General features: G+C 43.8%; 3 protein-coding genes across 9 annotated transcripts in view; 2 read left to right on the forward strand and 1 right to left on the reverse strand.

Annotated features, from left to right (window-relative positions):
- Positions 1-65: 65 nt before the first annotated feature.
- usp1 (ubiquitin specific peptidase 1) lies at positions 66-8,108 on the reverse strand. 6 transcript variants are annotated; one of them, XM_088394068.1, is made up of 10 exons: positions 4,151-4,306; positions 3,644-3,801; positions 3,363-3,510; positions 2,713-2,814; positions 2,450-2,613; positions 1,586-2,232; positions 1,262-1,420; positions 926-1,127; positions 353-850; positions 66-322 (listed from the first exon to the last, which is right to left on the reverse strand). In XM_088394068.1, exons 2-10 carry the CDS (start codon positions 3,769-3,771, stop codon positions 142-144), a joined length of 2,229 nt encoding a protein of 742 aa, XP_088250194.1. In that variant the 5' UTR covers positions 3,772-3,801; positions 4,151-4,306; the 3' UTR covers positions 66-141. The 6 variants fall into 6 exon arrangements, with proteins under 6 accessions (XP_088250194.1, XP_088250192.1, XP_088250193.1 ...); XM_088394066.1 differs by lacking the exon at positions 4,151-4,306 and adding an exon at positions 7,955-8,108 and having other exon boundaries at positions 66-850; XM_088394067.1 differs by having other exon boundaries at positions 66-850; positions 3,363-3,507.
- LOC148389088 (uncharacterized) overlaps positions 3,019-22,039 on the forward strand; it is a 25,279-nt gene continuing 6,258 nt past the window's right edge. Inside the window, exons 1-5 of the mRNA XM_088394075.1 lie at positions 3,019-3,194; positions 4,015-4,110; positions 14,169-19,135; positions 21,692-21,827; positions 21,939-21,996. The gene's annotated coding sequence lies outside the window, so the exon portion shown is untranslated. The remainder of the gene's footprint in view (positions 3,195-4,014; positions 4,111-14,168; positions 19,136-21,691; positions 21,828-21,938; positions 21,997-22,039) is intronic.
- The window catches only part of kank4 (KN motif and ankyrin repeat domains 4), a 55,750-nt gene continuing 38,570 nt past the window's right edge, over positions 4,860-22,039 (forward strand). Inside the window, exon 1 of one of the 2 annotated variants that reach the window (XM_088394061.1) lies at positions 4,860-4,954. The gene's annotated coding sequence lies outside the window, so the exon portion shown is untranslated. Of the gene's footprint in view, positions 4,955-6,442; positions 6,946-22,039 lie in introns of those variants that run through there. The other variant, XM_088394062.1, reaches the window with a different exon arrangement.

Raw genomic sequence — 22,039 nt, forward strand, 5'->3', positions numbered from 1 at the left:
GGAATTTTGCTACAGATGTTTGAAGATGAACATTTGCAACAAAGTGCAATTAAGTCCACAAAGTGTGTGTGTGTCATGGTTCAATTTATTATCAGAGAATATACACAAAAGTACATTTCAGGGTAGACGACAGTGCTGTTGTCAATGTGCCGACTCGACGACTCTCTTGTAAAAGAGCAAGTAGGGTGTTGAAGACGAGCAGGTCTGAAGGCAGCAGGCTCTGAGAACATCTTTTTCCTCCAACAAACGCACTTCGGAATCATCAAACAGTAGCCATTTGCCTTCGTACTGAAGGAGATTGTTTAAAGCCTGCTCTTTCCAGGCCTGCTCTTTCCAGGCTTGCTCTTTCCAGGCTTGCTCTTCCTCACCGGAAGTTGTTCCGCTCTTCTCTCCAGCCTCAAGCTGGACTTCAGCCTTTGGTTTTTGAGTTTTTCTCTGCTCAGGTTTGTCGCCGTCAGTCGCTCTCTCTTCTTGCTCGACGCCGGTGCGACCGCGCTGACCTCCCAAGAGTCCGCACTCGGGAGCCTTCTTACTTTCTGCTTTGCCGCGAGCCGAGCTGGAGGGTCGCCTGACGGAGACCTCGCCGTCGCTGTCGTCCCACGCTTGTTTGGTCTCGGGCAGCTGCTGGCTTTGGCGCAGCCAGAGCTTGGCGTCTTTCAGGTCACTCATATGGATGTAAGCGGTGTAGTGGCCGCTGCCGATGGACACGCCGCTGTGCATGACCACGGCAAAGAGCTTGTAGGAGTGGCCTCCGCTGGACGAGCGCGGCGTGCACCACTCTTCCAGAGACAAGGTCAAGGGCGTCTGCAAGGGCGTGGTCACCTTGGACAGACAGGCGTACGGGTCCATTCTAGACAGAGAGACAAAAGAGGCGTGAGAAAGAAGGCTGAAAGCCAGCAAGGGCTCGAGCGGTGAGGCCACTCACTCCAAACCGCTGGCAGAGAAGCGCTTCAAGTGAATGGTGACCACTTCGGGAGTTTTGTCAAAGAGAAGACTCCTCTCGGCCTCGGCGTAATGGCGACACGTGTCACAGAAGTATTTGTCCTCTCCGGCGATGCGCTCCACCGAGGCAAACTGCCCAATGGCCCATTTCAGGGTCTTCTCTTCTGGTTTGGGGTATGGAGAAACTGGAGACAAAACATTCATCAGGTGATGATTTCTCAACGTTATGAAGCCAAACCAGGTCAGTCTTGTGAATGTCATGCCTTTCACTTCAAAATTGTACAACTCAATGGTCTGTGGTTGGTTTATTTCTGCTAACCCGAAGAGAGATGCTCCGGGCTGCCGGGCTGCTCTTCCAGCACGGGGACACTGATGTCCTGGAAGTCTTCTCGCCTCTCGGTGAAGCTTTCGCACTCCAGACAGCGAGTCCGTAGAACCAGCTGGCCGTGGAACAAGCGCTCCATCAGGTCTAGACCGTCTGCAGAAGCCCAAACATTTCATATCTTATGATTGTGAAAAGAGCGTGTACACGAAAAGGTAAGTTCACACAAACATTCTATTTATATATAAAAAAAAAAAAAATTTTTTTTTTTCTTCATAACCTTCAAATAATAGTTCATGCGGAACTTATAAAACTAAATACCTTGATGAGTCGGTGTCTTGTGGACCTGGTTCTCATTTGGAAGCATGACCCCCTCATACTTCTTCTCATCCTTAGGTTGGACTTCATCGTTGTCATTGTCCGTTTCGGTTGAGATTTTGGCGAATGTGGAAGTGAGTTTTCCGACAGTATGAAACATGGACATGATGCTGGGCTGTTTCTTAGCAGGCCTCCGCCAGCCCATTTTACGGCGTTTCTTCTTTTTCCTGTCAGCCTCTTGGAATGTTTTCTCATCCCCACTGCCTCCTTCTTTCTCTTTCCCTTTCCCTTCCTTGGTCTCCTCTTTCTCTCCAGCTTTGCGCATTGTGTTGTCATGGGATAGCTTGCTTTTGGAGCGGGTGACGGGGGTGCTGAACAAGCGCTCGACCTCCGCTCCAGATTTCCTCGACTTGGGCTTCTTTTTGGCATTCCCCATCTGTGCGTCACTTTTCCTTTTTCCAGTCACTTGAGCATCCTCCTCATCTTGGCCTTTTTGTGATTCTGCCATTGAACTGCTTCCAAGTTCCACTTGGGTCGGTTTGTGTTCCTTCCTGATGGTGTTGCAGGCCTCCTGGATGTATTCCAGGATGCACTGCAGAACCTCTTGGGCATCATGTTGAAGATAGCCTTCATACATGGGATTCAGTTGCCTGCAGGGCATCAAAAAGACAACATCTTGAATAAGCTTTTTCTATCCATCCTTTTTTTTTTTTTTTTTTTAAATGAAAGTCCAGCTGGAGAAAAACAAACATCCATCTTCCATCCATACGCATTAACCCGATTTCATGAGATTTGTTAATGCCCATGCATCAAGTAAATGGGTTTTCTTGAACCAAACTTTACGCTGGCCTAATATTTTCAAGATACCTGAGCGTGTTCAGTACTTTACGAGGTGACGTGTTGAGCTCATTGAAGCTGTCGGTGCTGAGCAGAAAGTTGGACTGCAGCTGCTCCACGGAATTTATCAGACTGTGGAAGCTCTCCAGGAGCTCCATGTGTGCAGATACATCCTCGGCAGCATCCCCTGCTGGCTACAAACGAAATTGAAGAATGAAATAGAATAGATGGAGTCCACTAGAATATGCGGCTGAGAGACAAGTGTCTTAGGGGAAGTACATGTATGTGCTAACCTCTTCACATTGTTTTGTTTCTTCAGTGGATGTAGCATTCTTTTTCGACAACTTGTACAAGGACTTGATTCCCTCTTTCAGGCCTGGACAGTGATAGAGGACCTACGGAAACAATCCCACATGTACATGTCATCTTCAGCTGAAGGGGAAAAAAAACATTCAATGCACCAAAGAGCAACAATATATGAGCAAGCTGCAGAGGGTACGTGGAAACATTTAATCATCTGATCCCATGTCAACTCAAGCTGCTGTGACAAACTGGCCGGCCGTGTGTTTAGTCTGCAGGGGCGGTACGGGTGTCGGGCGGGGCTGGTGCCGACGCCTAATTGACACCTGCTCCGGAATGGCTGCGTTGGTTTCTTTGCACAAGAAGACCCACCGCTGCAATTCACACCGGCTGCGGACGACTGCGTTGTATCCTTTCGTTCACATTGATCCACTTTCGGGACATTAATTCCAGGGATTCAGCTCTTCCACCATGGGTAAGTACGTTTTGTGTTTATAGAGTGTTGTTTTGTCATTTTTAATTTCAGACTCAGTTTGGTGAGGAAAAAACATATGGTGGGTTACATCACCTGACTTGCCACTCTAAAAACAAAACTCCACCGTGAACCAAAGATCCTTTGTCTTACTTGAAAATGGCAATTCACCTGCAAGATGCTGTTCAGATAACAGGTGTTGCCCTCATTGAGGAGCCCCACAAACGGCAACGTGTCCTCTAGCCTCTGACATGACAGCGGGAGGTCGTCGGGCGAGCTCGGTAGCAGAGATGGAGCCGGCACCACCTGATCGCAGCTGCTGAGAATCATAGGACGTGGACTAGTTTGACATTGCTTTTAATGTCAATAGTGTCCTTATCCCTGAATTGGCAACAACCAAATAAAAAACCTCCCCGCATCTGCATATTTGTCAGACAAACATGCACACTCACTTGGCATCATCTGCTTGAGGTTCCGAGAAATCCAAGGCTCGTTTGGTTTCCGTCTTCTGGAAGAACTTCAGAGACAGTTTGCTCCTCTTGATGGGGCTCCCCACATGTTCACTCTGCAGACCAGGCATCTTCACCTTTCAAAGAGTTGCAAAGTGCCCCTATGTGGAAAATGCAACAAACACTTGGCATGTTAGATTTGGCAACATCAAAGTTTCAAACCAACGGGCGCACATGGCTTACGTGTCAACTACCCTGCGAATACTGTGTAGTTATGCAACTATCCCATATCAAATCAAGTCGACTGTTGCAACTTCAAACGCTAACGTACTGGTAGTTTCCATTGTCAATTGTTGTTGTTGTTGTTTTTGTAGTGACTAACACTGAAGATCGCTGACACCAAGTGGGTCACTCGGAACCGTGCTGCACAAGGAGACGCTGGGAGTTTGCTTTTCGAAGCGCCACTTTAAGTAAGCGAACTTCAAATGAGTAACATATCTGCAATAGTACCTGAATAAACCAGTCCAGGATGAACCCGAATGCATTTTACGGTTGCTTTGGATGTAAACACATTTTAATCGACGCTGCACCAGAAGTTGGCGCTTTTTCTCCACTGGATCGTCCAGTATCTGCTTCATCGCCGGTAGACTATTGTCGCGCAAAAAAAACCGTCTATTTTTTTTAAGAAAAAACAATCGAATGAAGTAGTTTCTTTATCATTTACTACAGCTCATAATGGTGAATTAAAGGCATGGAATTGTATAATTGCATGAACATTTCATTAAATTTCATCTGGCGTTTGTATTGGACACCAATATCCTGTCGAGACCCACCGGAAGCCGTTTTTGTAGTCCTTAAACTGTGCGGAAGTAACTGTTTTAGTTCAAGAATAATAATCAAACTAAAGCGTATAGTGCAAGTTCCCCTTTTATTATATTTCTTTTGAGAATGGAACCACAGAAACGTTGCGACGCCACTTTTTTCAAGTTTCATAATAAAAGGAAATAAATTGAAATTAAGCACAAACCACATACACACGCGCGTATATAGTGACGAAATACAGAGATCGTTGTTGTTCATCTGGAATGCAGCGTAGTTAATCATGATAGCTGTTTTTATATTTTAAAAAATGACATCCTTACATTTTAAAACTATGCAAGCGTTATAAAAAAAGCAATGTTATGGATTGGCCAGCAGAGGGTACTCTTGTCAATGACATGGTCACGCCGTCCAACGGCGTCCAATCGACCACAGTCACAGGACCAGCTTCACATTTGACAGTCAGCTCCAGCAATCCGTCCGCGATTTTCAACGGTAAGATGCTATTTACATTTTTGTCTCTGATGTCTTAAACCAAAGGAGGGGGGAAAACCCTGCAGAATTGCTTCCGCGCGCACGATTCCTTTGAATCAGGTGCAATGTTGATCTAAATAAGGGGTGGATGGAGAATAGTTGTCTTCCGAAGATGCTCGCATCACTTTAATGCGGTTGGAGGAAAACAAATAATGTATGCAGTGTTTGTTATTTCACGTGCACATCAGTACGATGTTGAGGAATAGCAGTCTCTGCTGCTGCTCCTGATGCTGCTGCTGCTGCTGCAGCTGCTGCAGAGTGGCTTCACGGTCTGCACATGCATATAGATGGATGGACTCGTATCAGCTACATCTTCCTTAACCCGCAATCAGCCAACTGACTTAGTCACCGAGTGATGCTGTAATAGTCAGACACTACTGGGTAAATTGCAGTAGAAAAGTGGTACCCTACCTCCCGTGGCTATTTAATAACAGCAGTGCTATATACTTGCTTGCATCATCATGCTTATCTTTTCATTCAAGGATGTAGGGTTCAGGAATGGTTGATCAACTAAATTAGGGCCAGGCGCAGCTCTTATACTGTTCCACACAATGGATCTTGATTTAGAGTCAATATTACAGACTTGCATTTCCAATGTTTAGTAATGCACAGTAATTGAAAGGTCAGCAGGTGTTTTATCAACTTGCTGCGCTGGCATTTCATTTTTCATAGTCCATCAACTGCAATGTGACGATGCATTTTATTTTTGCAAGTCTTGACTTACTTCTAAGTATCTGTGGATTTCCCTTCACCCCGGATGTTGGTGAACGTGTCATTTCAGTTCATTTTGTATTTTTGGAATGTATTTGTGCGACCAAGGATTGGCTTGGATAAAGTCTCACCATCAAGCAATTGCTGTCTATGATCTATCATGGGTATTATTTAGCGGAATACCGACGAAAAGAAGAAGAATTCAAAAGTCTGACCTTTTACCTGAACAATATCTCAAAATGTCACTGAATGAAACACAGTGATGATTCATTGTTATGTCTTTAGCGCAGCATCTTGGGGCAGCAAGGTGCTGCGGCGGTTAGCATGTCTGCCTCCCAGTCAAAAGGTCATACCATGCTCAATGTTCTTAGCTGACTCACATTACAAGCAGTGGAAGCAAACATCTGTTGGGAGGTGGGAGAGTTCATTTGAGTTATTACATACAAAGTGCCCAAAAATGAGAGCACTCATTTTAATATAGTGGCAAGCAGCCTTGTGCTCCATGATATGAAAAGCACCCCCCTCCTCCCTCATTCTTCAGCCAACAAGGCAAGAGAGGGAAAATGAAGGCATGATGAGAGATAGGCCGACATGCACTCCAAGAATGCTACATTTCATTCCATGCTACAGTTCACTGGGCAGCTTGCCACCTGTTTTTATCAAACTATTCTGCAAATAACAATCTCTTCCCTTATATTCAATAAATGCTCCTGGGCTGAAAGCCAGCATTTTGGGATTTGGAACTCCAACATGTCCAACCTTTCAATCTTTAATTGTTCAAACACAAGGATGTTCATAGAAGAATTTTTTTTCCCACCTATTTGTGGTCGGATCTTTGTACCTGTATGTGCAGTAGCCAAAATGAGATCATGCACTGCACATTTCCTAGCTTGCTGTGTGTGCATAGTTTGGAGTAGACTCCCTCTGGTGTGATGCAGGCTGAAGAGGTGGGTGTATCCACTCAGCCGCTGTGATGTTAGGAAGCCGTAACCCTTCCATCCTACTCAGTCTGCCTTGGACTCTCGCCGCTCTCCTGTTTCACTGGCTTCGCCTGTCTGTCTGCTCTCCAGTGGAGTTTCACTTAGCACTGTTCATCAGCACCAAGGATACACGAGAGGAGGACATACTTGTCTCCCCGCCGGCCGGCAAACAATTATTGTGGCAAAAGAGCTAGAAAGTGAGAAGCTAGTGCAGCTGAGGCGTCGATATTTTCCAAAGGATTTCAAAAACAAGCTCCAAAGGTAAGGGAAGATCAAATGTTTTTTTGTTTTTTTTAATTGTTCACTCAGTTCCTCTCTAAGCTGTTGATGGGGTCCCGTGGTTCTTTTTCTTGCTTGTTGTTACATTCTACTTTTCCCAATTTTATTGATTTGCTTCAATGCTATTTTTGGGGATTCTTTTTTTTTTTTATGTACCTCTGTCTCACAGCCTTTGACATTTAGGACTGTCTTTTTCTGGCATCCTATTTGTGTCTCCAAGAAAATATTTCAATTTATAACCGCCACATTTTGCTTAACGCTCCAATGCTTCTCCCTTTGTTTGTGCATTTATTTCGATCATCCGTAAGGTAAAGAGTGTCGACGGAAAAGGCCATCCTCCAAGCGCGTGCATACCTGCAACTCTTTTCAATATCATTCGGTTTTCTCCTTCTATCTCGGTCTTGCTGAGCCGGTTGATAGCAATTCCTAAGCTTCTCATTATCTGTGGCAGTTTTTGAGTAAAGTTACCTGCTGGCTTGACTAATGTCTTCCAGCTGGTGGGCAACGTGTGCACATGTGCACGCAGTTAGTTACAGTACACACACTTGAGAAGGTAGCCCTGCTCTAATCAGATGCGAGGGGGGAAGAAAATGGAAGGAAATGTTTCAGAATGATAATATGGGCTCGCACAGATCTGCATGCATTCACTCTGCATCACTGCGTTGCCTGCATTTTCTCTCTCTCTCTCTCTCTATCTGTTTCTCTCACTCTCTCTCTCGGCCCCCCCCCCCCCCCATTTCTGCTCTCTCAGCGTGTGCATGTATTCCCAGTCAGACTTGGTCACTACACTGCATGTCTGCCCCACAGAATCGGCCACGGTTGGTTGGCAAAGCACAGCTAGACGACATTAAAAAGAGCACGCATTACAATTAGAAAAGACTTGTTTACAATAAACCTCAGAGCCTCTGTGTGTGCGTGCAAGGGTGCATCTCTCTTGTTCTCTTGCTCACTCTGTCTCTCTGTCTCTCTCTCCATCCACATATCTACCTACCTAGTCCATCCATCCATCCATCCATCCATCCATCCATCCATCGTCCGATGGAATACGCAGGTGGAAAGGGCATCGATGTCGAAAGATATCCGTCGGTCGTCAACTGCAATCTGTTTTCGTCCCATTCGCGCCTGGTCCGTCGCTCTGTGTTAATGTACGCCTTTGTGCGTCAGTATGATTTCCTGGGAGGTGCTGAGAGGTGATTCATTGTGGCTCATGGCTTTTAGAGACCTTGCTGTAGAGATGCAACCATGTGTGATTTGCACAGCGAAAGTGACAGAAGTATCTGTGAGATGTGGCCGGGAATCATACGCCCACGCTTTTCTTATAATGACCATCCAATGTGAAACCTTCTCCAGGCTCTTGCTGTATTTTCTATGCATAATCGCAGACATACTGCACAATCCAAACATACGACCCCATTTGTCAAAAGCGGTGGTCCCCAAACCGTGAGATCAATTCATCCAGTTTGGTTGATGCATGACCCAGCCAGAGTTGAATATTTCCTCATCAACCGACTATCATGGTGGTTGATATCATCAATTGTGAAGAATTAGTTTGACTTTGGAAGATAGAGTTCAGGGCACACACAATGTAAGGAAAGATTTAGCATCCACCTGCAAGTCATGTATGCGTACACACTCTCTTCCCTCTTCCCTCCCGAGTTGACCGCTTTTAGCCTTGCTAGAAACACAGCTGATCTACGTATCAGGAGGCAAGACGAGGCAAAACCGCTTTATTGACATAGCAAGACAACTCACACGAGCAAAAACAAATTGCCAACAACAAGGTATGGGCAAAAAAGTCTGTTTTTAACCTGCGTTTCATTTCCACTCAAGGCTGACTTCACTTTTGCTTATTCCATTTGCGTGCAGCATTACAGCTAAATGCTGCTTCACCATCTTTGTAATGTTGATAAGAGCCTGTGAGGGCATTGAAAGATGAACCAATTGTTATTTTGGTTCTCTATCCTTACTAGCCAGCGATCATCTTTTTGGCCTCATGTGGCTCACATTCTCCATCCAACGGCTTCTCCTGCGGGCCTTTCACAATCAAAATACACCATGTGTCTGTATTAACTTAGTATGATCACTTGAGGGCAATAGAAATGAGAATTGTTTTGCTGCATGGAGACAGAATGGGGAGACGGAACGTTCCGCCGCTAAGCCGCCACTGGAGGTAGTCTCTGGCAATTGTGCTTGACAAAGAGCCCTGCAGAGCTACACCAGTTCGACTCACAGGATTTATCCGAGGCTTGCTTCATCTTCACACTATTTAGACTTATTAAAAATGATGTTCTTTCATCAAACAAGTGCTGGAGACTGTCTAAGGAGCTTTAGGGCTTCGAAAGAGCTGCTGTAGGAGGAAGAGGGACTCCCTAAAATCGTTTTGTGTCAATCAAAGAACCTCCAAACCCCAAACTGGGCAGACACGGATTAGAGCTGGGCGGGAGTCAACGCGCACACATACACTGTACCTACAACGCTAATGGAATTGTGTTGACACGCTATGCTTTCAAGTGCCTCTTTTGTCGCTACAGGTGGATCACATCCAATCAATTGTGTCTTTATTGGTGCTCTGGAAAGCACACCTGACATTGAATCTTCAAACCTTTGCTCATGTTCATGCTCTCTGCTATGTGCTTTTTTTTTCTGTTGGTTAGTCCGTCTCATAGCGGAGAGGTCCCATGTTTGAATCTAGCCGTGCTTGTGTTATGGTCCTGATCTTTGCCCATCTTCTGACATGATTGACTAAATGCAGACCATCACCATTACTGGCAATTTTGTTGCACTAGGGGTGAATCCCGTCCATTTTTTGGAGAGTTGCCAGCCACGGCTGATGCGGTTGCCAAAGGAGGCAGATTTTCGTCCTTGCTCGGGAAGCGCAATTGCCATTAAAGCGCTGTCAGCAGGCCAACAACTCTTCACAGCATGATCTAGCGACACCAAAGTGCATTGAACTGGTGTACTGTGGGATGAATTCATTGGAGCCCATTAAATCACAGACTCACATTGACCCCTTGTGTCCTTCCATATCCAACACACAAACGAGCTTTAATTCATTGAGGACGACGCTATATTGGCTGCCGCCTGCCTCGACTGAATCAGTCTCATTCAAGTAAGCGAAACAAATGTGGAAACGCCAGCTAGCAGCATAAAATACTATGATGATTACTGTAATGAGGCAATTCAAATGCTTTATACCAGGCAGTGGACCAGTTTGGGGCAGCAGGACATTTGTCACAGGTCCACTCGCAGAGACTGGAAAAAAATAAAATGAAGAAATAAATCACATTTTATTGATGATCAGAGTCTGAAAGAAATTGTATTTTGAAAATCTGCTCATGTGATACGAGGAAAAATGAAGTAAAAACAAGCTAACATCTTTGGAGAGCTTCTTCGGAAAGAACAGGCCAAATAATGGGACAATAGTGCCCCAAATCAGCGAGAAAAAAAAAAGAAACTCTATTTGTCAATTTGTCTTGCAGAAAGAAAGAAAGTAAGAAATAAAGAAGGAGCAAGGTGGGGGAGCGCCGTGTGCCAAAGCGATGATCTGACTGGCCTCTTGATTGACAGCAAAAAAACAAAACCTCAAGAGAAGTTAGGAGCAAGCAAGCAAGCAAGCAAGCAAGCAAGCCAGCAAGCAAGCCAGGCCCCATTGGCTCAGCTCTCTTATTAATCGTCAGCACAGGCAGGAGCATTCTTCCACTTTGTGCGCCGCAGTTCAGCCATTACGTCATTTCCTTCAATTTTATATCTTGTAGTATGAGGAATTAATAAAGCTTATGTAACTGGAGAAGCATAGAAGTTTTACGGGAAGTAGAAGTATAAAAAAATGACAAAGTATCAGACATTTATGTCTATTCGTGTTACAAAACTGTGCAATGGTGCATTTCATATTTAATCATTTATTTGCTTTATTGACATCGTTACGTGATAGGAGTCTGATGACAATGCTGATGTGCCCAATTGTTTGTTCTGAGCTTGTGCAACTTTTTCAAGAAGCAACAGTGAGGAACAATAGCTGGGTTCATCCTTCCATTGTCTCCCAACACATTTCTTAATGGGTTCCTGGCATTGACAGGCAGGAAAAAACATTGTGCTTGGAGAAGAGCAGAGGGCGCTGAAGGGAACATGGGACTTCCTTCATGCTACCTTGGCCTTCTTATTGGCTGGCCCAAGGAGGAAGGAACGTCCTGGTCGAGTGTGAATGGAAATGAAGTGGCCGCTCCCTGCTGGAAGTCCAAAATGTTTGGCGTGTGTTTGCGGTACAATCCTGTCTGTACTGAAATAACCTTTGGCTTTCTTAGCGTGTGTTTAAATGGTGTCTGCATGCCTTCCCACATATTTCACAAAGGTGGTCGGCGGCTAAATCAGTCTTCCCAGTCTATGAACTCATGCCCCACATTGAGCTCGCATGTGGGTGGATTTGAATGTTGCTCGCTCAAAGATCGCCCTTTAGGATTTTGGAAAAGAAGGGACCGCATTTAAAATGGATATATTTGTAAATGCATAAGATCCTAAAAGAGATCATTGTGCAGCTACAACTGTGACTGTTATCTAATGAGTTTTAATGTAAGAGCAGAGTTCAAAAACATTTCTCCTCAGAACCTTAATCATCTTTATTCACCAAGTATGTAAAACCAGGAATTGTTCTCAGGTATTTTGAGCTCCTCTAGTATTTTGAGCTGAAAGATGAGACATGCTTTAATATGACAGCTACGCTCTCTCTTTTTTTTTTTTTTCTCCTCCTAAAGACAAACTCACTTATGTGACTTCCATAGTTGTTACCTTACCAGGGTGTCCCAGGGGTGAAGAACACTTTGGAGTTGTTAGAGTGCCACACAGGTAGAGATGAAAAAGAGTTCAAAAAAAAAAAAAAGTACTGTCATGTTGGCAGTGAAGTAAAGTGCATTTGTCACTCTATGTGTGCGTGCTCAAATCCTGTTTGATGTTCCATCTTTCAAAGAAACCTCTGTGAGATAGCTCCCACTAATGGCTTGCATGAAGCTCAGGAATGTAGATCAACTGATGAATGAATACCTTGCATGCACGTGCATCCCATCCACACACAAGAACACACTACGTGCGTTGTGTGTGCACGTGTGTGTGTGTGTGTGTGTGTGTGTGTGTGTGTGTGTTTGTGTGTGTTTGGGGCAGCAGAGTGTTCAGCCTCAGTGGAGTTGCCGCTCTTCCAGAATGTAGTGATCCTTGAACTCTTTGAGCTACTCAACCTGCAAGTGTGGTTGCACTTTGTACTCTGCTTGACCACCAGGGACTCGAATAGCACATTTTGTGTGTGAGCATGTTTTCTATTATGGTACAAACATGCACACTTGAGTCCCATGATTTCTCCTCTGATGCTTGCCTGACTCAGAAAAGATCATCTTTCGTGTTCTCAATCACATCTTTTTTGAAATCATTTGGATGGAATTGTTGGTGATAATGAGAGTTGCCATGACAACTAAAACATCAAAGTTTGTAAATGTCAAACCTCTTTCACGTCTGTATGCTAAGGAAACGTATTCTAATCATTTAGCTTACATGGTTTATTGAAAACAAGAGATGCACAATTGCTTTGGTCTCTGACTATTATCTTGTAATATTTGCGCTTAACTGGATGTTGGAAAGTACTTCAGTGCAAATTAGAGTGGTCGATTCCAAAAAGAAGTGGCGGCATTTGAGGAGGCGTGCGCAGGTGTCAACTGTGACAATTAGACCAGATTGCAGCGCTGGAACTGTTCGCTCACCAATTAGCCAGATTGTAGCATCGCGTCTTCTCGCTGTTATTCGGGCTCTCTGCTTGAAGCTTTGCCTTATTTGACACGTCAATCATCAATCTATTCTGGTAGATCCAAAAGACTATTTTGGAAAAATAAATAGCCTGCCCATAAATCAACAATGATATTTATACACGTTACTTTCTGCAAGCCAAGACACACTGTGTAAATGCATGACCTCCTTTCAATGTGCACTTACCAGCATTAAACACCCAATTTTTGCATTTTTCACCATTTAGAAGTGTTCCCAGGTGTCATACTAACATATCCAAAGGATAATTAGGGCACAATTTTCATCCTCTTTTTTTCTACCCATGTTTTGAGGGGGTCATTGTGCCTCATGTAAATGAGTCACTTCTCAGCCTGCAGTCTTTAAAAAAGAAATACACAAGAAAAGGAATCTTGCTTATCTGGTAAAGTGAACAATGCACTGATGTAAATATTGGGAAACTTTGTTTGAATGCTTTTCTCCATTATAAAGTATTTCGACTGTCGGTCTATGCTTGTATACCGTTATCAGCTGCTTTTTTCCCCCCAGCAACTAATCTCTCCTTATGACAACCAATCAGATAAAAGATAGAGTAGCCCCAGTCAGGGTTATCTACTGTACATTCTACTAGTCAGGAGCATTTTTTTTCCTCCACAAAAAGCATTCAGCATGTTCACTCTTTTAGAAGCGGCACAAGACTGAGGGGGGGGGAAAAAGTAGCTGAGGGTTGCGTTCCGTAAGGAAAGCAAAACCTGAGGACAATGATTTGGGAAAGAGAACAAGAGAGTCAAATCATTTGTTCATTAAAATCCCGTTTTGTTAATGTTTTACAGATTATACTGACATTAGACAAATGAGCAGCAGATTTTTCTAAAGCCAGAAAATTGGCCTCGAAGGAAGGAAAGCAAGAGGGAAGCCGAGATTCGAACCCCCGCCCCTCTTATTTGTGAGGCGGACATGTTATCCGTTACTTAACAGCCATGGGCCTTTTCATTTCACTCCACTCGTATTTTCTTTAAGTGTTTCAATAAAACGACCATGTGAGGCAATTGCTTACGGCAATAAATAAGTGCTCTTATCTCACTTGGGTGGATTTAGCTGGTGTCAAAAGATCATTTGTTCAACAAGTACTTCATACTTGGTCAGTTGTCAGTGGAAATGAGCTTGCGGGTAATACAGCCTGCAGTCAGCCTGACAACCTAGAATAGAATCAAATAAAATGGTAACAATTAACACAGTTTCTAATCAGCCTTTTTTTACAAGCTTGTAAAAAAAAAGGGCAATTTGCACTTTAATTTGTTTGAGGTCTAAAATATCATCCAAGCTACTGAACTTATAAAATCAAATAATTTACAATATTGTGAAAATATTTCCCCAATATGATTAGCGTTTTTATTGGTTGCTAATGACAAGGTTTTTTTTTTTTTTTTCCATGGGCGGCGCAGTGGAGCACCGGTTGGCACGTCCGCCGCCTCAAAGGTCAGAGGTGCAGGGTTGAATTCCGGCTGTGGCCTTCCTGTGTGGATTTTGCACGTTCTCCCGGTGCCTGCGTGGGTTTCCTCCGGGCGCTCCGGTTTCCTCCCACATTCCGTGCACGGTGGGCCCATCGAGCGCTCCAAATTGTCCCTTGGTGTGGATTGAGGTTGAATCCACCTTTTAAACACATATTCATTCCTCATCCTTATTGAACATTCAACGTATCTTCATAATTTCACCAATATTCCTGCTGGGTGGTCGTGATCAGAGCTTTGTTGGCATTGTTGGCGCGGCCGGCAGTACGAGCCATAGACAAATCACAAGTGACCTAGTGACACTTTTATTTTTCTGTGTTATGATGCGCATTGTCTGCAGCTGACTAAGCTGCTTGAATCGGCTCCCTGCCATGCAGCCGTTGGCAGCAACCCAGAGCCCCAGATTTCTTCTAAACCGTTTCCGTAAGTCCTTTCGTGCCAACTGTGGCTTAACGTTGAGAGAAAAAAGGAGCCTCAATAACGAACCCAATTTGCCACTAGAGCTCTGGCAGATGGGGAGTGTTTAGTGTGTCTACTCGGTCCAGTACCGTGGTCTCTTTATCGGAGCGTCTTAATGTTTAGAACACTTTGATGCGTGTCAGCATTGGGTGGCCATCTGTTGCTTTGCTGTAAAAGGAAGAAAGAAAGAGTTTGGCTTGTACCTTCGACTTTTAGTTGCCAGTAGATGTGAGCTAAAGGTGTCAGAGCGAGCGTGCGAGCGAGCGTGCGTGCATGCGTGTTTGTGACCATCTGTCTTCTTCATTAAAGAGGAAACATTATCCTCTCATCCGACTGATTTATTTATAATACCATGTAGTGTAGATGAGCAAATGTATGGGCGGAGAACTGAAGGCATTTTTTTGAACCCTCTGACTCTCACGTCCCAATAACGCCATCTCATCATTTGACTTTGAGTTGGTCTTTTTTTCATCGGATATTAGCAAGTATCTTGTTGATTCATGAGCGTCCTTTGAAATAGAAGGAAAAAAGGAAATACTGGAATGCAACGGCAGACAAATTTCCCATTGTCTCTACCTTATTTAGCTAGAGCTCAACATATTTATGATCAACAGTGGCAAAAAAAAAAAAAAAAGATTGATGCAGCTCATGTATCGGATGTAATGTAATGAATGATGCATTGCTGCCACGTGGATGGAGCTCTGACATCTCCATATGACATCAAGCTTTGCGGCAGGTTCAACAATGGCGGGAAGAGGACAGGCTGAAATAGTACTCTTGCATAGGATTAGCATGCTGGAGCTTTAGCTTGATTAAAGTGTAATCCTAAAGAGATAACCATGCCTCTCCACATCATGTGGCTGGACTGCTGGCTGGCCGGCCATCGTCTTCAGAGAGCACCACCATGCTTGAGATATGATAATACAAAGCCTATCTGAAGATTTTTTCCTGCCCATTTTGTTCTTTGCATTCTTATTGACTGAGAGAAGGCCAAAGAAAGCAGCCATGATCTCCAATCTCATGTCATGGGATCCTTCCTTCTCTATTCCTAGGATTGTACCCCTTTCCTGGATTTCATTTATGTCTGTCCAGTTCTAAATTGATTAGCAATGTTCTAATTCTGGCTGACCTCTTCATCCACCTTATTTCTCAAAACTGACGGTTATTTTCTTGCAACGACATTCTCACTGCAACACAACTATGACACAAATTTATTCTTTCTATATTTTGCAGGATAATGAGTTCACTGTGTAATCTGATCATTCACAGTTATTTCTGGTTCTACTGGAAAGAGGGATTATGTCATTTTCCATCCTTTATCCTCCCTCATTTGTCAACCCCTTTGATATTTTCTCAAAGTGTGAATGTCCAAAAATAGTCACTGTCTGTAGCCTTCTCTATTATCTTGCAGTGCAGCAATTTGAGGCACTTTTCCTGATATTGACATTCTGTAGCTCTACCCAAAGTATGAAAGGGTGAGAGAAGAGCCTTAAGTAGTCAGCGGAGTTGTGGCTGGCCACCGCAGGGCTGGGGACAGACCGACCGACCGACCGACCGTAAGCAACAGGAGATAAAGTGCTGAGCCATAACATTGCCAGTGGACATTGAGTTCTCAAGAGGCAACAAATGTCATGGGAGTGTAAACTGTATTTACGACATGAATCCCACTGCACTGACCACTTGACTATTTCTGCTGCTTGTTTCCTGTTTGTGACTCCCTCTTGTCCCCATGATAAGGTCATAGCCTTTGAATGTTTCCAAAATACACTGCCGTGGTTGTATGTCAACAAGACAGCAACGGCGCTTATGTAGCGTCGCCTCCGCATCAACCATTCCAGTGTGCTCACCCCAAGAATGCGGGCTTCCATTTTTGAAGATTTTAGAAATGATCGACATTCTTTGTTTTCAATTGAATATGCCCTGAGATACTCCGTCTGTTTTTGATCATTTTGCTGCTATCAAGTCAATCCTAATCCGGAAGCACATGCACCAGCAGACATGCGGACAAAGCCAACATGGAGTGTAGCCTAAGCACAGGCAGGTTTTCGCATGAGCAGTCTGTTTTCCCATTCACTGCCTTCTGCTACTGCACATTTGTAATTGGCTCTGGAAAAAATGACAAAGTAAGCACAAGCGCACTCAAGTTGTAGTTATCACTGTCTGTTTGTAATTTTGCCACTGATGTACGTACGTATCTCAGTGTCAGGGATTTTGTAGCTTTGTATTGATTTAGCTTATCTAATGCACGAAGGCACATCCACTCAAATGTTTCGGTAGTGGTAAAAACAAATCCAAAGGTCATGAGCCCCCCAAACCTCCGAAATATGATGCTAACCATGAGCTCATTAGGCATTAAGGCTGTTTCTGCATTTGCAATTCTTAATAGACCATAAAAAGATATTTGTGTCAGTTCTATTCTGAATGTGCAGGAGCCAAAGTGCCTCATGTTCTTTTAATGGGCATCAGATGAGCTGTTTGATTGAAAAGGGCTTTCCTTTCAAATGAAAAACCTTCTTCTATGCCTTGCAATTGCGTATCACATTCCCCTAAATACTCAAATGTCCATTTATGAGACAATTCCTCAAAGAAAGGCTCGTAAACATTATGAGGATTATCTAAAGAGGCCATCTCCGTTTTTTGGATGGGATTTTTGTCAAAGCAGAGTTGTCGTCTCACCTGATAAATTGAGAGAAGTTGACCAAGCATTTACTTGCGGGTAGAAAAAAAAAAAAAAGAAAGAAAGAGATTTCTGAACGCGATACGAGTTCAAATGTTGTTTGGGTGGGAAATGTTACCACGTAATTGGCTCACAATGCCACAACAGACAAGTTATTATTGCTATTGTGTCGCATGGTGTTCAATTTAGAACATGTTTCTTCCTCCTCTGGTCCCGGCAGTAAAACTTAATGGTCATTCAATCTTAGCGGAGATTGCTGCTAGCCTATTTCAAGAACCCGGTCATTTGAAAGAGGTTGGGAAAGTAAACAAGACTCGGAGAGTAGCGGAGGGAACCAACCGCCTGTCTGCTTGATCTGCTTCAAACGTGACAGATTGAAATGAAGAGAAACGGGCTCAAATATATGCACATTCCGAGAAATGGAATATTCCTGTAGCATCTTCAGTGAAATCAATCACCATACAAAGACAGCTATTAGCACCCTTAATGGCTTTATCGTTCTTGCCGTTTGACTTCAAAAGCAAGATGAACCCTGATATATTCAGCATTACATACACAATCCTGGCGACATTCTCATTATGCTCGGAAGCCTAGACGCAACATAACACGCGCGAGCGAATATTGTGGCCAAGGACCACACTCAATGTGCTGTATATTAATTCAATTGTTTGACATTGTAGAGCAATCGTCTGCAATAATATTTGCTGACCTTTAACACTTAATTCGGCCGTTGCACTTGAACTCCTTGTATAATGACTGGACTACTGTTTGCGTGTGTGTGAATACAAAACGTGTTTGCTGATGCACGGGTGGACTGAAGTGTATCTTGTGTGACAGTAAGATACATAATGAAGCAGCGCAAATCATTCTCCCTCTCAGATTGGCTCTCTTTAAAGCCTTTTATCTTTGCGTCTGGCTGGCGGAATTTTCACTCGTCTTTGCCTGTGCTCCGAGTCGACGTGGTGAGTGAGGCCTCGTGCTGCAGCAGCACGGCATGTTCTCATTAGTCTTCTCCAAACTGCCTTTTTTTCTTGAAGTATCTAAACGGAGGCACTTTTCACATTGTAGCCAAGTATGCCAAAGCCTCAGTGCCTACTGTCAATGTATTTTCAAGCTAAGACTTTTTATGTTATCACTCATCTAACTGGAGTCATCTGACTGAATATGTTACAGTAGTGATGTGCATTCCAGTTCTTTTAAGTGAACTGAATCTTTAGAATCATTTCACTCAAAAGATTCGTTCAAACGTGTTGGCTAAAGTGATTCGTTCTTTTTTCAGTTCATATGACTTCAACCACTAGGTGACGGTAATGCCCATCGAAGCTGGTGCCACCTGGCCGTAAAACAAAACGAAGAAGAAAATCACGTCACTTCCCGTACACTAACGAGTCGTGAATTGCATTTCCCGTTCAGCAACTGAACGGATCTGTGAGTGAACGAGTCAGTGAGTGAGTGAGTGATGTGCATTTCCAGTTCATCCCGTGAACGGATCAGTGAGGGAACAAATCCTGACTTTCCCGTTCGAGAACGAGTTAATGGGTGAACTGCCTTCCCGTGCATCAACTGATCCGTCAGTGAATGTGTTGCGTCTCCTGGCGTGAACTATGGAAGCCAGAATGTAGATTTACGATTTGCCAAGGAAAGAAAGAACCACTCACTGAAACACCACTTCTTTTATGCACGTTTTCTCCAAGCTAACGGCTAACTTTATTGCATGAAGGGATGCGCCGTTATGCAACAACGGGGAGATTATGCTTCTCTTTGGGTCATCTTGATTTTAGAACACTTAAAATAACGTGTGTGCATATATACGCCTAAATATTGTTATCCAATATATCTACTGCAATTTCACATTCGATTGCTGGTTTGAAATTTACTTTTGATACTATTATTATTTTCAAATGAACATTTATGTTAAAACTTGTCTGGTGTTTTATTCCTTGTTTTTATTTTTTGGGCATGAAAAGAAAAACATTTGGTTAACTGCTTTATATGACAATATGTGTATGTACACCTCATGGACTCTTCAATAGGTACACTACACGAGGTAAAAAAAAAAAGATAAGTTAAGTGTTAATTGCACAATAAAAGCACGGGTGGGTGTATAATCGTACCTGGAAATCGAACCACGTTCTTACCGCACGCGAGCCCATGTCACTCACCAGTCGGCTATTTTGACCTGATAGTCTCGCGTCGTCTGGACTGTTTTGTACGAGTGATGTGCATTCCAGTTGCCAAGTGAACTGAATCTTTAGAATCGGTTTACTCACCCTAACCTCCTGATTGGCTGTTTGATGTGTGACGTCACTTGGACACTCCATTAGGTACACCACTAATTTCAAGTGTACCTAATTACAAGCCACTTTATTAGGGAAATATCATGGTCAAAGGTCACAAGTGTCAAGCGCTAGTCCTCTGGGCCGCGTTCCAACATGTTTTCCAAGTGACCCTCGTTAAGTGCAGGTGCGTGAAAAGTTTTAGCCACTTTCACGTCCAAAAGGAGCTAAAACTTTTCACGCACCTGCACTTAACGAGGGAATCCCACGGACACTCCATTAGGTACACCGCCATTTTCAAGTGTACCTTATAACAGTCCACTTTATTAGGGAAATTAACGGGTGTCAAGCTCTATTCCTCGGGGCCGCATTCCAACATGTTTTCCAAGATAATAAAGTGGCCTGTCATTAGGTACACTCGCAAATGGCGGTGTACCTAATGGAGTGTTCATGTGATTCCCTCGTTAAGCGCAGCTGCGTGAAAAGTTTTTGGTCACTTTCACGTTCCGCAGGAGCTAAAAGTTTTCCCGCAGGTGCACTTAACGAGGGAATCACACGGACACTCCATTAGGTACACCGCCCTTTTCAAGTGTACCTAATAACAGGCCACTTTATGAGGGAAATATCATGGTCAAAGGTCACAGGTGTCAAGCTCTAGTCCTCGGGGCCGCGTTCCAACATGTTTCCCAAGATTCCCTCGTTAAGTTCAGGTGCGTGAAAAGTCGTGTCATTGTGTTTGTCGTATCATTGTGTGTGTGTGTGTGTGTGTGTGTGTGTGTGTGTGTGTGCGTGTGTGTGTGTGTATCACTACTGCAGTGTAGTGTTGGCTCGTGAGTGAACGATGGGTTCAAAAGAACGAATGTTTTCAGTGAACGAGAGTGAACGAAAAGATCTAAAGATCTTTGTAGCCATGAGGGAAAAACTTGTTTGGACCCGTTTGAAAATCATTGATTTGATATGACTCAAGAATTGTCTCTGTGCGACGGTGTGGTGTTTCTTAGCAACTGACTTGAAAATGAGTCCACGGGAGCACTGCAACGGCGGCAGGCAGAATTTTTGCAAGAACAATTCATTTTAGGATGAACTCTCGATACAAATATTTTCATTTGATTGAAGGCAATGGCGTTAACCACTCGACCAGAGCTCTTGCTGTGCTTAGGGTTAGGGTTTGTGTTAGGCTTGCTCTCGCTTTTGCTGTGCTTAGGGTTAGGCTTGCTTATGCAACCAAATCACCTCAGTTGTTTATCACGTCCTCTGATATTTTTGAACTTACCGTAATTTTCGGACTGTAAGTCGCACCGGAGTATAAGTGAGCAGCAGGGGGGGGGCCCCATTTCAACCCCTTCCACTGAGTGCCAAGCAGGGAAGAAATGGGTACCATTGTTATAGTCACTGGTATGACTCGGCAGGGGTTTGAACCCACCACCTCCCAGTCTCAGGGCGGACACTCTCCTCTTAGGCCACTGAGCTGGTAAACACTTGTGTCGTAGTATAACACTTATAGTCGTTTTTAAATAACGTGTATACCTATATACGCCTAAATATTGTTATCCAATATATCTACTGCAATTTCACATTAGATTGCTGGTTTGAAATTTGCTTTTGATATTATTATTTTTAATAAACATTTATGTTAAAACGTGTCTGGCGTCTTATTCCTTGTTTTTATATTCGCCAATTAAAACATAAAAATCTGACATTTTATATGACAATATGTGTAGGTACACTACATAAGGTTAAAAAAAAAAAAGAGAATAAATAAATAAAGGGTTAATTGCACAACAAAAGCACGTTTACAAATATACAATACAAATATACTCGATACAAATATTTTCATTTGATTGAAGGCAATGGCGTTAACCAGTCGACCAGAGCCTGCTCGGGAACCAAAGGAGATTTGGTCATATTGATAGGGTATCCTCCATCCAAACCTGTTCGGTGTTGAAAGTTTCAACGGATAGTCCGAAGCAACCCTTTCCACGGTAGTCACCATGACAGGCGACCACCTGGTGGCGTCAGTGTGCCGAGCGCCGTTGGACGATCAGGAGAAGAAGATTTGAATCGACGGATGTGACGTCAGGGCTTTAGGTCGATTGAAGACAGGTGTGCTCGCTCAAGGGGAGTTATCATATGCAGGTGCCACCGGGCGCGGGCCGGCGGCGGCGGCGGACGGTTTCTCAGGTAAGCGAGCATGCTAGCAAATGTTTGTCGTCTCCTGCCGTTTCTCACGACGGCACGCTTTGTTGCTTTTTCTCACAAGCCTTTTTTTTTAATTTACTTTGTTTGTCGCAGGATTGTCGTACTCTCGTGACTCGGCAACGTCACGTCCACCGCGACGGTGGGCCTGGAGGTAAATTGTAGGCCGCAGGCCATTTAGCCCGTGAGCAAATGTT

The sequence above is a fragment of the Syngnathus floridae genome, chromosome 13, assembly GCF_059516105.1.
Source record: "Syngnathus floridae isolate MCC-2025c chromosome 13, RoL_Sflo_1.0, whole genome shotgun sequence".
NCBI classification, from domain to species: domain Eukaryota; kingdom Metazoa; phylum Chordata; class Actinopteri; order Syngnathiformes; family Syngnathidae; genus Syngnathus; species Syngnathus floridae.